The sequence below is a fragment of the Carcharhinus amblyrhynchos genome, chromosome 4, assembly GCF_965287045.1.
Source record: "Carcharhinus amblyrhynchos chromosome 4, sCarAmb.v2.hapA, whole genome shotgun sequence".
Classification (NCBI taxonomy): domain Eukaryota; kingdom Metazoa; phylum Chordata; class Chondrichthyes; order Carcharhiniformes; family Carcharhinidae; genus Carcharhinus; species Carcharhinus amblyrhynchos.
The window spans coordinates 61,550,518-61,565,381 of record NC_137327.1 but is presented as its reverse complement, the minus strand read 5'-3'; the positions used below and the strand labels follow the sequence as shown (position 1 = coordinate 61,565,381).

At 40.6% G+C, this 14,864-nt stretch overlaps 1 protein-coding gene across 6 annotated transcripts in view; it reads left to right on the top strand.

Annotated features, from left to right (window-relative positions):
- The window catches only part of cnot1 (CCR4-NOT transcription complex, subunit 1), a 188,800-nt gene that overhangs the window by 30,656 nt on the left and 143,280 nt on the right, over positions 1-14,864 (top strand). For all 6 annotated transcript variants that reach the window (XM_080187255.1, XM_080187259.1, XM_080187254.1 and 3 more), the window contains one exon: positions 2,823-2,930. In XM_080187255.1, coding sequence (XP_080043381.1) covers positions 2,823-2,930 — 108 coding nt within the window. The remainder of the gene's footprint in view (positions 1-2,822; positions 2,931-14,864) is intronic.

The window sequence follows — 14,864 nt, the reverse complement described above, 5'->3', positions numbered from 1 at the left end:
AACGTGAAATAATCTGTCACCAAACCTATTGGTTTGAACTGGTGATTGGCATTTTAAATATTTCAATTTGCAGAAGCCTCTAGTCTGAAAAAGCCCTTCAATTACTATATTTCACTATATGTAGAAAAGACCCACCTTCTACCTAAACTCTACTCACCTGATGGAGCTCCTCTCTGAAAGCTAATGCTACCAAATAAACCTTTTGGACTTTAACCTGGTGTTGTGAGACTACTTTAAAATAAAAACAGCATGGACTGGCTACCTGAACGGATCTGTCATCCAAGTGGAGTGTTATGTTACAGCTTTGATCTTGAACAGGCAAACTGAGCTATCCTGAATTTATTTTGTAGTGTACGGTTTTCTTTTCTAAGATAGCTGCATTGTTGTGGTTTATCTTTCTGGTCATGCTGTTTCAGCTGCCTGCATATATGGAATTGTGACAGAATAATGTTGCGATACCATAGTGAAGATGTTGTAAACTTGTGAAATAAGATTTCACATGTACCTTGACGCCACATGATTTTTACCTCTACCACCTCTCTTGACTCTGCCAGCATTACTAAACTATCACTGTTTATCCAACATCTAGTATTGAATGAACAAAAGTTTCCCCCAATTAAAGCTATTGTTTTCAGTCCCCACTCCAAACTCCATTCCCTAGTTCCATCCATCTCCCTGGTAACAGTCTTTTTGAGATTAATTCATTTGCAACCTTTATCTTGCATTTGATCCCATGATGAGCATGCAATTTTGTTCATGTCATCACCAAGACCACCTATTTCTGCTTGAATTCATCCCTGCCAAATTCACCTGCTGAAATCCTCATTCATGTGTTTTGTAATCTTCAAAACTTTATTTTCCAATGCTCTCCTAACTGGTCTCCCAGATTCTACCCATGGCATTTATTTTTAAAACATCTGGCACTGAAAGCTAGCCTCAATAATGGTGACTGAAATTATCATTGTCATAAAAATCCATCTGGTTCACTAATGCCATCTTAAGGAAGGAAATCTACTGTCCTTACCTGGTTTGGCCTGCATGTGACTCAAGAAAGGCAGCAATGTGGTTGACTCTTAACTGCCCTCGTGGGCGATTAGCAGTGGGCACCAGATGCTGACCTTGATTTTAAAATTTTCTTGGAAGATGCTGGAAATACTCAGCAGGTCAGGTAGCATCTATTGTGAAGAGTTAATATTTCAGTTCAAAGACTGTTCAGAACTGAAAAGATAGAAATGTAAACAAATTTTGAGCAAGGGAATAAAAGGAAAGCTCTGAGATTTGGTGGAATGCAAGGGAAATTAAATGACAAGGTTTTCATGGTACAGAAGCCAAAGAGTGATAATAAGTATATTAAAGAAACAAGATATGTCTTGATGAGATGAAAATGGCTGGATATTAGCTGTCTGAATGAAAAGTGGAAAAATAGAACTAGCAAAATGGAGGCAGAGGTTAGGATATCAAATTGTTGAACTCAAAAGTGTTAAGTCCAGAAGCTTGTAGAATGCTGAGTTGAAAGATGATGGTGTTCCTTGAGCTTATGGAACAAGGTAGCCAGCCATGAGCTCGTGTATGTCAGCATCGCGCTTGAGGTGTTGGAAATGGCAAGGGTGATCTGATGAATATGAAGCTGGTGGTTACAAGGTGAGAACAAGGAGAATCCTATCATGGTTCTGGGAGGGAGGGGAAGAGATGATAATAGTGTGTAAAGTAGATTGGATGCATTGAAAGGTTCTGTCAACCACACATCAATTGAGGAAGAAGGAAGACCTAACAGAAGCATCAACATGGAAGCTTTGTATTGTCTGAATAGATGTAATGGAGGCAAAATCTGGAAAAATGGAATAAGGCCCACATAATGTAGTGGGGGTAGTTTTGGGAGTTCACAGGCTTGTCGTGAATATTAACAATTGTGGCTACATTAGACTTGTATTATCTCTGGACTCAACATTCATTGGTTCATGCTTTGAGTTGAAATTAGGTCAAGAAAGTTTACATTTCAAAATGACGATATTCCCATGCAGTGAGATTGATTAATATCAGTTTCTGATATTAAGATATGTTTTGCCAGAAACACCTGAAGGTGGCAATACATTGTGTGCTCTTTTTTAAAAATAATTCCTTATTTAGACCATATATAAAACTTATCATGTTGACACATTGGAAACTCCTTTTTGTTCCAAAACGGTTTTCCTGGTTGAGAAAGCAATTGGCTTTTGTGAAACTTCGTTAACCATCATTGTGCTAACTGGGAAGCTAAATTCATTGAAATGTAAGCAAATCCAATAATGTGTACCATCTGGTTTGGTGACTAAGTGAGCTTGTAACATCTTAATGGGGAATCGTACACACATTACTCTTGTCTCACCATTGTTTTTCCTGAAGGAGGTGGTGACATACTATGGTCTGTTTGTATTGGTGCTATCATGCCTCAAGTTAGTCTTGTGTGTTTGTTCATTTGCAAGCTAGGTTCTATTTGGCTCAGGCTGAGGTGTTGCCACTGAGACCGAACCTATTCACGTGCGTTTCCACCACAAAGGAATTAAGAATGGATTCTTCCAAGTGCAGAGATTTTGAAGCCCATTATAGTATACCACTGCCAAGCTGGAAAACACCAGGATGCTTCCTGCCCTGATTAAGAAAGTACCAAAAGTTGCAGTGTGTATATCCATTGAAACAATGCCTAACAAATAAAATGTAGAAATGTGCTATTATGCCAAATCTGAGTTTTATCTGTATTAAGTTAATGTGCTGTCCTTTCAAATACTTTGAAACCAAGCAATTAAGTTGGGAATAAAACTATTGATACGTTCTTGTCATTACAGATTGTGAACCGACACGGCCCCGAGGCAGACAGACATTTATTACGCTGTCTATTCTCGCATGTGGATTTCAGTGGCGATGGTAAAAGTAGTGGCAAAGATTTCCATCAGGTATTGAAATTTAATTCACTATTTTGGAAAAAGCCCTTTTAATAAGATGTTGAGCTAATATTTAAATTTGCACTCTACATGTTACAATAAAGGAACTGATGTAATAATTTGTCTACAGTTTAGTGCTCGAAAGTTATGTCACAACAATTGCTCGACATGATTTTACACATGATTGTCTTGTTCTGAGTCCCAACAGCACAACTGGAGGAGCGTTGTGGACAGTAACTACTTTAGTGTTTTAGTACAGGTGTACACTTAAAATGTCTACAACAACTTTTTTATAAAGCACCTTGGTGATAGAATGCCCCAAGGTGTTTCACAGTAGCATTTAATGCCAAGCCACACTTTTGATTTGTATGACAGGAAGCTTCTGTTGTTTGATGTTGATGTTGAGGTTAACAATCCAATCAATGGCTTCCAACGACACAGTTTTAATGTTTGTGATGCCACCAAAAATGGGTGTCTCGGGACAGAAGTTCAGTTGGTTGAAAATAATCTGACTTGGAGAGCTGCATTCACAATTCAAGTTGTTCTGTGTTTTCCACTTGTGGAGTAAATGACTAAATTTTCCCTGAAGAGGTTGATGGTTGTCCAGATTTTCCATGTAATGTTTGAACCCTTGATGTCGCCACTTGGGCCAGTTGCCAGATTTTCGTTAGTGATGTTTGCAGTTAACCAGGAGAGGTGATGCTGTCATCAGGTTGCAGGATATTTCCAGTCGGTGTGATGGGATTTCAGGTACATGGATTTTCTTGCAGTCCTGTGTCAGTTGGAGTGCTTTGTTAACTGTCAGCTGATGGGAATTATCTGAAAAGGATGCTTTCCTTGCGGACAGCAATAGGATGTCAGGAAGGATGGACGTGAATTTGACTTGGAGAGGAAAGGGAGGTTGGAGATGGGGTTTTAGTTTGCAAGGAGGGTCAAGGGTGTTTTGTTTTGCAGAAAAAGTAAGGATGTGAAAGGAGAGGGGAACAACATCTGAAGAAATGAAATTATTGGCAAACATGGGAATTGGGATAGAAAGTTGAGTGACCAGCTTAGTAGGAAAAGGGTTAAGGGAACATGAAGTGGATCTCATGGGCAGGAATAACTCAGGGCATTAGGAGGAGGTAGAGAAACTAGAGAAGGATGCAATTTCACAGCAAGGGAAGGCTTTGAAGGAAGTTGGGCAAGGTATGCTGGTGAAAGGGAGGAACGTGGCAGAGGCAGTTAATTGGATGGATTCTAGCTTGGGATAAAGATGTCAATGAGCTGCTTGCATTTATTATTGGAGCTGAGGGTGGGGGAGACAAAAGAAAGGTTTAAAACTGTCTTTTGCAGTAGACAAACGGAGATGGGGAATTTTTTTATGGTGAGCAGTTTTAGCAGACAGAAACAAGACATGATGGTATTTCATTTGGTTCACCCAGACCTGGAGGTGGATTGCTAAAAGAGTTATCTGCCAATTCCAGCCTTGGGTGACTGAAAACATAGAACACTACAGCACAAACAGGCCCTTTGGCCCACAAGTTGCACCGATCAGTTTGCACATTCTCCCTGTGTCTGTGTGTACAGTCCAAAGATGTGCAGGTTAGGTGGATTGGTCATGGTCAGTTGCCCCTTAGTGTCCCAAGATGTGTAGGTTCAGGGAGTTAGCGGGGTAAATGTGTTGGGCTACGGGGATAGGCTGGGGGGTGAAACTGGCTAGGACGCTGTGTTGGAGAATAGGCGCAGACTTCAGGGGCCGAATGGCCGCCTCCTGCATTGTCAGGATGCTATGACATCATCTTATGTGTGTGTCTTTTGGACTTTGGAAGTGGAGATAAGGGACTTACCGGAGGATGGACCAATCTGTGAGAGCATGTAGAAGTTTTACTGGGGACTGGAGAATAAAAGATGGAGGCGAGGGTGCAGTTAAATAACTCAGTAGTTGAGAGAATGGAGGCCAGAGGTTAGATGGGGGAATTATTTGCCTAACCGGGAGAAGCAACTTTAAAACTTTTCTGTAGTCGTACAGTGTAATGAAATTAGCATGGAGTGGTTGACAATCATTTTTTATGCCTAGGAGTTTTGTGTTTTCTCTCAATGTATAGAAAGTTGTTTCAGCAGGTTTTATGTAATATCAAGATCTTGCAGTCCTTGGTGTTTTAACATTGTGTGAAAAATCCTAAATTGTTCCATGTTGTGGTAGGGTTAAAGAGACAGCCACTGAACGTAATGAGGTGGAACCTTTTAAAGGTTGAGAACAATATAACATGAACGGGCTGGTCAGAAAATTACATGGTGCAGGCTTTTAATTGAATTATAAAATTCCTACGGTGCAGAAAGAGCCCATTTTGCCAGCAGAGCATCTTAGGCCCATCACTTGCCCTATCCCTGTAGTGCAATGCATTTAGCCCGGTAATCCCCTAGCCTGTGCATCTTGGGGCACTAAGGGGACAATTTAGACTGACCAGTCCTCTTAACCTGCACGTGTTTGGACTGTGGGAGGAGGAGCACCCTGAGAAAACCCAGGGAGACACGGGGAGAGTGTGCAGATTCCAATGGACAGTCACCCAAGGCTGGAATAGAACCTGGGTTCCTGGTGCTGTGAGGCAGCAGTGCTTGCTACTCAATTATATTATTTCAATCCCTCAAAAGTTTTCTTCTGGGAGCAAGAGTGAGTGTCTATGTGTGTATAGAGCCAGTGTCAAAGTAGCTGAGTTTGCAGAGGTAGTACAACAAAAGGCCACAGAGGAGTTTATAAAATGTCAAAGGAGATTTTGAAATTCATGACTTGAATAGGAATGGAAAATGAAGTGCCACTGTAGATAGGATAGTGGTAAGTATAACTTTGGGATTGGAAATAGATTGAATTTTGAACAATTTGCTATTTATATTGAGTGAGTCTTAGGTGAACAAGCAAAGTGCTGTATATGTTGTCTAAGTGAACGTTTGGTGGAGATGAAATTAAAGGTGGGAGGAGTTGGCTTAAATGAGATTTGGGGGATTGAAACTCAGCTTATGGTGCAATAGGACACCAAAAGTGCTCGGATCCTGCAGAGGACTGAGTCCTGAGCCAGTGTGGACCAGGCTGTTAGTTGAGCCAGTGTGGACCAGGCTGTTAGTTGAGCCAGTGTGGACCAGGCTGTTAGTTGAGCCAGTGTGGACCAGGCTGTTAGTTGAGCCAGTGTGGACCAGGCTGTTAGTTGAGCCAGTGTGGACCAGGCTGTTAGTTGAGCCAGTGTGGACCAGGCTGTTAGTTGAGCCAGTGTGGACCAGGCTGTTAGTTGAGCCAGTGTGGACCAGGCTGTTAGTTGAGCCAGTGTGGACCAGGCTGTTAGTTGAGCCAGTGTGGACCAGGCTGTTAGTTGAGCCAGTGTGGACCAGGCTGTTAGTTGAGCCAGTGTGGACCAGGCTGTTAGTTGAGCCAGTGTGGACCAGGCTGTTAGTTGAGCCAGTGTGGACCAGGCTGTTAGTTGAGCCAGTGTGGACCAGGCTGTTAGTTGAGCCAGTGTGGACCAGGCTGTTAGTTGAGCCAGTGTGGACCAGGCTGTTAGTTGAGCCAGGCCAGTATTAGCTGGCAAAAGTTGTGACTCGCGTAATGCTGGAAATAATTGAATAGAAATAGAAGCACAAAATGCTGGCAGTATCTGGAGTGAAAAATAGTTAATGCTTCAGGTCTGTGACTGCTCCAGTATTTTCTGTACACAAGATAGAGGTAATGTCATCAGTTTCTTTGCTTAAAGATCTTGAGGGCAATTAGGCATGAACAATAAATGGTTTAGCTAGCAACATTCACCTCTTGTGCAAGCACATTGTCGCGTAGAAAAGATGGAGCTAAGATAGTTATGAGTGCAATCATGAGAATCGCATGAAATGTGGGAGGTTGAGAATGGAATGAATTGTATTTATCAGAAAGGTCTTTAAGAAAGACTTGCACTTCTACAGTTCTTCCATGACTGAGCATCCCAAAGCATTTTACGGTCAAGTTCTGTCCAAGCATATGAGCTTATGAAATAGGCCATTTGACCCCTCAAGCCTGCACTACCGTGCAATTAAATCATGGCCAATCAGTTTGTTCAAATTCTGCATTCTCACCTACCCCTGATAACCTTAGAGGTTAATCTACTTCCACCATATATTAAAAAAAAGCAATGACATTGTCTGTTGCTTTCTAAGGCAGAGCTCCAAAATTGCACAATTCTCGAAAAGAATTCTCCAACTCTACCCTAAAAAGGGCGTCATCCTAACCTTAAAACAGTGCCTCCAAGTTCTGGATTCACCCACAAGATGAAACATCTATTCCATGTCCTTCTTGTCAAGACTTGCAGGATCTTTATATTTCAATAATTCACCTCACTTTTTTAAACTCCAGTGGAAGCAAGCCCAGTCTGTTCAACTTTCCTCATAAAGCAAGCCTCTCATTCCAGGTAACAATCTAGTGAAGCTCTAAGCTGCTTCCAACACATTTACACCCTTCATTTTAAAAAAAGGAGACCCAAACTTCATGTATTGTTCAAGATTTAGATTTATCAATATCCTTTATAGCTGAAACATAACATTCTTTCTTTGTATGTTCAGTTCTTCTTGCAATAAAATATGGCATTTTTAATTACTTGCCGTACCTGAATAATTTTTTGTGACTCGAGTACTGCAGCACCTAGATTTCTTTTGTACCTTGGAATTCTGAAACCATTCTCCTTTAAGTAATGATCTGTTTTGTTCTTTCTGCCAAAGTGAAGAACTTCACATTTTCCCATATTATACTTCATCTACCAGATTTTTGCTGACTCACTCAACTCATCCGTACCTGTCTACATAAGTTCCTTTTATTTTTTTTCACAACATACTTTCCCATCTATTTTTGTGCCATCCGCAAGTTTAATTACCAAGCTTTTTTCTCCTCTTCCAAGTAATTTATATAAATTATAAAAAGTGAGGCCTCAGCAGGACTCTACTCATCAGGTGGCACCAATTAGAAGAATACTCTTTTGTGCATACTGTTTTCTGCTAGCCAACCAATCTTCTATCTATGCAAATATGTTACCCTGACAACATCCGAAAGATGTGTTGGTTAGGTGCTAAATTATCCCTCAGTAAACCCATTCAGGCATCAGAGTGTTCTGACTAGGAGAATTTAACAGTAACTTCATTGCAGTGTCAATGTAAGTCTACTTGTGCCACTACTAAATTAACTTGTAAGCATGAGCTTTTATTTTGTAGAAGGACCTTTGATGTGGGCTCTCCTTTATCCATAGCACATTAGTTCTAGCAACTCTATTAAATTAGTTATATGCTATTTTATTTTCACGAAACCATGCTAGCTCTTTGCAATTCCTTTGTGTTTTTTGAAATCTCCAGCTCACCACCCCCACCTCCTCCCCATTAATCCATTCCAACACCTTCCCCATGATGGACATCAAGCTAACTGGACTGTATTTTCCTGTTTTCTGCCCCTCTCACTTCTTGAATAGAAGGGTTATGTATACTGGACTTTGGTCTGATGGAACTTTCCAGGATCTAGCAATTTTGGAAAATTAACACCAAAACATCTATTACTTCATTAGCCACTTCTTCCAAGACCCTGGGATAAAGTTAATCAGGGTCCTGGTGACTTGTCAGCATGCAGCTCCATCAGTTTCCTCAGTACCAACTTCCCTCGTGATTGTAATTTTACCAAGTTCCCCTTTCTCTTCCAACTCTCGATTTATAGCTGTTACTAAATGTTTTTGTATCTTCTATAGTGAGGACAAGTAAAATCTTTATGGGCTGACACCATTTCTTTATTCTCTGCTATTAACTCTATTGATTCTACTATTAACTTCATGAAGCATTGTCATTTTTATAGGAAATGCAGCAGCTAAGTTGCACACAGCAATGTAACAGTGACCAGAAAATATGGGTTTTGTGTTGTTGATGGATAAATAATAGAACATGGAGTAACTCCCCTGCACCTTAAATTCTACTGGGGGATATTTTAGATCTACCTGAGAGGGCAGATGGCTTTGATTTAACACTTGATATGAAAGAGAGTACTCTGGCTGTGCAACACTCCATCAATACTGCAACCGAGACACCCTAGATTGGTGTGCTCTAGTCCTCATGGGATTTGAACCCATAAACATCTGACTAGAAGGTGAGAGTGCTATCAATTGAGCCAGCTGATGCACAACACACTTGCCAACGGTCAGTCAGGATAAGGATGGATTATGCAATCACAAAGGTTGCTAATGACTTTAATCAGGTCAATATTGGAACTGTAAATGCAATGAATTTCCTTTGAGATTTGAACAATTAATTGTGGGGTACGCGAATGCAGAGCTAACTGTTGATTGTGTTTGTTTCTCTCTCTCTCTCTCTCTCACTGGTCAGAAAAATAAGATGTCACTAGCTACTAAGGCAACCTGATCCAATATTGCATTATATCAGTTAGATGTTTTGAATCCTGAGTTTTTGTAAATATCTGTGCTACTGTTTCCAATAACTGGGGTCATGCTAATTTGTCAAGTGCAAACTCTTATAAGGGAGTAGAACAAAAAGCAGGGGTCTGCAGTAGTAATGTTGATTCTTCTCTTAGTTGTGTGTCAGGAGCCTGCAAACCACATAGAAATGATGCCTAGATTTAAAAGTGTATCTGTAATGATAAATACATTTTCTTTTCTCATGTCCACTCAAGTTAAATTGCTGCTTCATTTCTGTTTCTTGGCACCTCAGCAGCATTAACTTACCTAGTTGGCAAGGTGATTGGGAAGATCTGAGTTCAGCTATTATCTCACTATAGGGACCTTATTTTAACAAATGCACAGGATCATGAATAGATCACCAAACCTGTAGGCTCCACTGTGGATAATTAATCAGGAGTGAGAGAGATGTGAAGATGCTTGGATTCTACTTTAAACTTAAGTCTTGTAGGATATTTGTGAAGGCTAATTACCTTAAACCAATTCTGTTCCTGTTCTTGTACTACAAGAAACATTAGACACATCTTGTCTTCTGGTGTGGGTTAGCAGACCATATGTTTGTTTGTTAGCAAATTGGTAGGTATCAGTTATTTATGACTGGATGACTGCCATATATCCAGGGGTGGTCTATTGTCTGTTCTGGTCTCCTTGTCAGGTCATTTTGTTTACCTTGATTTATGAAATGTTGCCACTGTCCCAGTGGACCATAGATTGCTCTCCACTTTGAGAGCTGACTGGTGGTAATTTAACCTAAGAGTCACCACATCTTTGGCGAGGGACGAGGTTGAGAATAATCTCGGCTAGTATGGGAATTGAACCTGTTGCCATTGCACTGCCACATGAACCAACCGTTTATCCAACTGAGCTAACCGACCCTTTATAGTTGCTGCTTAGAGGCTTGAAAACTTCATGATTGTGAAGTTTTGCTCAACTGATACATGAAGTAACATTCCATGCTGCTATTCTTGATGCAGAAGGCGGTGTTGTATAAAAAAAAAAGCCTGCTCCTGGCCTTCATTCAGGAATTATAAATTTGTAGTGTAATTTGGATAATGGAAATGGTCTAAATGCATGCCAGATTTTGATCAAGTGCTGATTATCATGGTCTAAGCCATGCCACAATGTTGGGTATGTGTACACCAAAGTTATTATGGTGTGGTCAGTTCTGAGTCTGACTTAATTATTTAGTTGGCAGTGGAAAGGAGTCAGAAGATCCAGCTTAACTAGATTAGCCCATCGCTAATCAGCTTGCTCGGCTATTATGGAGAGCATTTCAGAGTCAACCACGTTAATATAGATCTGGAGTCACATATAGGCCTGACCGCTTGAGGATGTGAGATTTCCTTCCCTAAAGGGCAGCAAACCAAATAGATTTTTACGATGATCAACAATGGTTTCATGGTCAACATTAGACTTTTAATTCCATATTTTTAAAATTAAATTCAAATTCCACCACCACCTGGGTCCCCAGAGCATTACCCTGGGTCTTTGGATTACCACAATGCCACTACACTACATATGCAGCATTTTGAACTTTTTGGATGCATGATAATATTTTGTTTACTGTTTCAACAGTTCCCTTCACCCCAATGCTAAAAGAAAATTCCATTACACAAAAGAGCATTTCAGTGCTGGAGAAAGAGGATGTCCCAGAGAAGTCAAGAACAAAATTAATTTGTCTAGAGCTAAGGCAGAACAAAGGTGTAATTACACTGTTTGTTTGATGTCATCTATCAACTAGTGAGAAGGCTGCAGGGGAACAAATTTACAAGGAAATTGGAAATAGTCATAATTGAACCTGTATTACCCTTTTCTATTTGGGGAGGGGAGGGAGAGCAGGGGCAAGAGTTCATCGATTGAATTCAGGAACATTTGCTATAGCAATCTGTGTCTGGTCGTATAAGAATGGAGGCACAACTAGACTTGGTTCTTGGGAATGAGGTGCACCAGGTAGGTCCAAGTGTCTGCAAAAATATGAGACAGTGATCATTTTATTGTAAGGGTGATTATGGAAAAGGACTATGAACAATTTAGAGCAAGAATAATTAACTCTGGGAAAGCCAACTTCAATGGGGTTAGAATGCACCTAGGTCAAATAAATTGGAGCCAAAGGTTGCCAGGAGAAATAGCTGAATAATGGTTTGGGCATGGTTAAGGTATACCCCCTTCAAAAGGGAACAATAGGGCAAACAAATCTGGAGTTTCCTGAGATAAAGATAGAAATTAAGATGAAAAACCAAGTGCATGGGGCAAAAGATGCAATTGACAATCAGGCTGAATCCAGAAGCTCCAGAGGGAAAATGAAAGAAACAAAGGGGGACCAGCCTCTAATACAGAAAGGAGTCCCAAAGTACTCTTTTAGACACACAAATAGTGATGAAGTGGTAAAAAGAAGTAGAGCAGATTAGGGACCAAAAAGAGGATTTGCCTGTGGCTGAGATATTAAGTAAATACATTGCATCTGTCTTCATCAAGGAGGACGATGCTACCCAGGCCATAATGAGAAAGGGGGAAATTCAGTCACAAGCTTAAAATTGATAAGGAAGCATTATTAGGCTGTCTGTACTTAATGTTTACAAAGCATTGGGACTGAATGAATTGCATCCAAGGATGCTGAGCAAAGTGAGTGTAGACGTTGCTGAGGCCGTAGCCATAATTTTTTTGTTTGGTTTTAGACTCGGGGGGGGGGTAGTGCCAGCAGGCTGGAAAATTGCTGACATTATGCCACCAAAGTGGGTAAGCGTGAGCCCAGCATCTACTGGCTAATCAGTTTAACTTCAGTGGTGGGAAAACTTGTAGAAATTATAACTTGGGATAGAAGTAATTGTTACGTGGACAAATGTGGGTTATTTCAGGTGCACCAGCATGGATTTCCTAGGGGAAAATTGTGTTTAACTTAAAGGAGTTTATTTTTGAAGAGGTAAGATAGGGTTGTTGAGGACAGTGCTATTGATGTGCTATATGTAGACTTCCAAAAGGTGTTTGCTGTACATCAAACTTGTAAGAAAAGTTATAACTCAAGGAATTATAGGGACAGTTGCAACATGGGAACATAATTGGCTGAGTGACAGGGAACAGTGTAATGATTATTACATGCTTTTTGGGTTGGAGGAAGGTTTGTGCGCGCTTCCCGGGGGTCAGTAATGGGACCATTGGTATTCCTGATGTATATTAATGATCAAGACCAAGCTGTCCTGGCTTGGTGTGTGAGGACCACATTTCATTAATTTTCTCACACAAAGGGCCACAAAGTAAATTTTGGATAAATAAGCTTTGCACAACATTACACATGAATTCCAATAAATGTTGAGTTGAGGTATAAAGAAAACATGCAACTTCCTGAGCAAAATAAAGCAATGTCAAAACAAAAAAAAGAGTAGTTAATAAAGATGACCATATAAAAATGTGAGAAGGTGTGTTTTCTAGCTGACTCCCAGTGTAAGGGCACCCACGTACGCATCCCCACCCATAGTGTGCAAAGTTGAGAATCACATGCATGCTCTTCCCTCCTGTCAGCAGTTTGGCTGCACACTGATCTGTCAGTCTACCATGCTGTTCCTTTTGATTAATTGGTTTCAGTGCTAAATATTACATTAATGACTATATATCTTTATTACTGAGTGACTGCGTGGGGTGGTGGAAAGAGGTGTTGCAAGTTTAATTCCTTGGCAGCACAATGGTTAGCACTGCTGCCTCAGTGCCAAGGACCTGTCTGTGTGGAGTTTACACATTCTACCCGTGTCTGCGTGTCTCCCAGGTGCTCAGTCCAAACGTGCAGCTTAGGTGGACTGGCCATGCTAAATTGTTCCTTAGTGTCAGGGGGACTAGCTAGGGTAAATGCATGGGGCTGTAAGAATAGGGCCTGGGTAGGATTGTGGCTGGTACAGACTTGATGGGCTGTACGGTCACGTTCTGGACTATAGGATTCTATGAAAAATTGATCTTGGCTGATGTGGCTGGACAACTTGCCCTGAGCTTGCCAACGCAAGACTAGTAAATACTCTCGCTACTAAACAGATTCAGTGCTTGCATTCTGCCTCATTTGGTCGAGAAACTGTGAAAAGTGCCGTATTTTACTGAAATATTAAACCAAGCCTACCGTTTTGGGCAGATGTATAATATCCTGTTATGACCCCTGCGAAGATCATCAATATTTTAAGAGGTACAAACTTCTTAGTGACCAATGGAAGGAATTGTGCAACAAGATTTCATTTTTAAGAATTTTACAGTAATAAACAAAAATTACAAACCATAACTTAATAGGCAACGAATACACTAAACAGAAAAGATACACCCCACTAACCATGCAACAGAAAATCCTGCACAGTGTTTGTACATTGCAGTGCATTCTGAGCAGAAATATAGTTTTGTGTTTAAAGGTTAAAGGTTAAAGGTCCAAGCTCCTCCCATATTTAACAGGATCATTTCTGCCTGCCCCACGTGGGTGAATCTTCCAGTGCCCTTTTAAACAAAGTCTCTTCACTCAATCTTGGCATAATCAGATGGATTTCCAGTTGCAAGACACTCTCTGGTGTAACTCTTTTCTCCCAGAACCTTTAGATTATTGTTGATTCAGATTGATTAACATATATCTTTATCTTTTTTCCTTTTAAGCTAATTTCAGCATATTCGAATATTCCTTCATCTTGGTTTTATAATTTTGTATTTTTTGAATTTCTTTGAATAGTGTTATGTTAGAGTTTGAGCCATGGGGTTATGCTGCAACTGTACAAGACCTTGGTGAGACACATTTGGAATATTGTGTGCATTTCTGGTCACCTCACTCTAAGAAGGATGAGGAAGCATTGGGTAGAGTGCAAAGGAGATTTATCAGGATGCTGCCTGGTTTGGAGGATAGATCTTATGAGGAAAGATTGAGGGAGCTGGGGCTTTTCTGTTTAGAGTGGAGGAGGATGAGAGGCCACTTAATAGACATTTATACGATGATGAGGGCGATAGATAGGGTGGACATTCAGCGACTAGTTCCTTGGGTGGATGTAGCTGTTACTGGGGGGGGGCATAACTAAAAGGGTCATGATGGGAGATATAGGAGGGATGTCCAAGGTAGGCTCTTTATGCAGAAAGTGGTTGGGGTGTGGAATGGACTGCCTGTTGTGAAGGTGGAGTTGGACACTTTAGGAACTTTCAAGTGGTTATTGGATAGGCACGTGGAGCACACCAGAATGATAGGGAGTGGGATAGCTAGCCTGTATTGTGTTGTACTGTTCTATGTTTTTATAATTTTAATTATTTCAGGTTTTTTTATTATTTCTATCTCAAACCGGTTCTTTTTTTAGTCTTACAAAATACTGAAAAGTGTTGAACCATTTACCTGTACTCCCACTCCACCCTGTCCCCTTTCTGGCCTCGTTTGAATTTGAATGCACAGACGTAGCATTGTTGGGGAAAACATGCCCATTTTGTTAAAGTAATGATTTTTGTACAATTTTTGTTTTAAAAGGTAAATCTGCGTGGAATATTATGTTTCATAGCTTGCTAGTTGGTGGAAAAT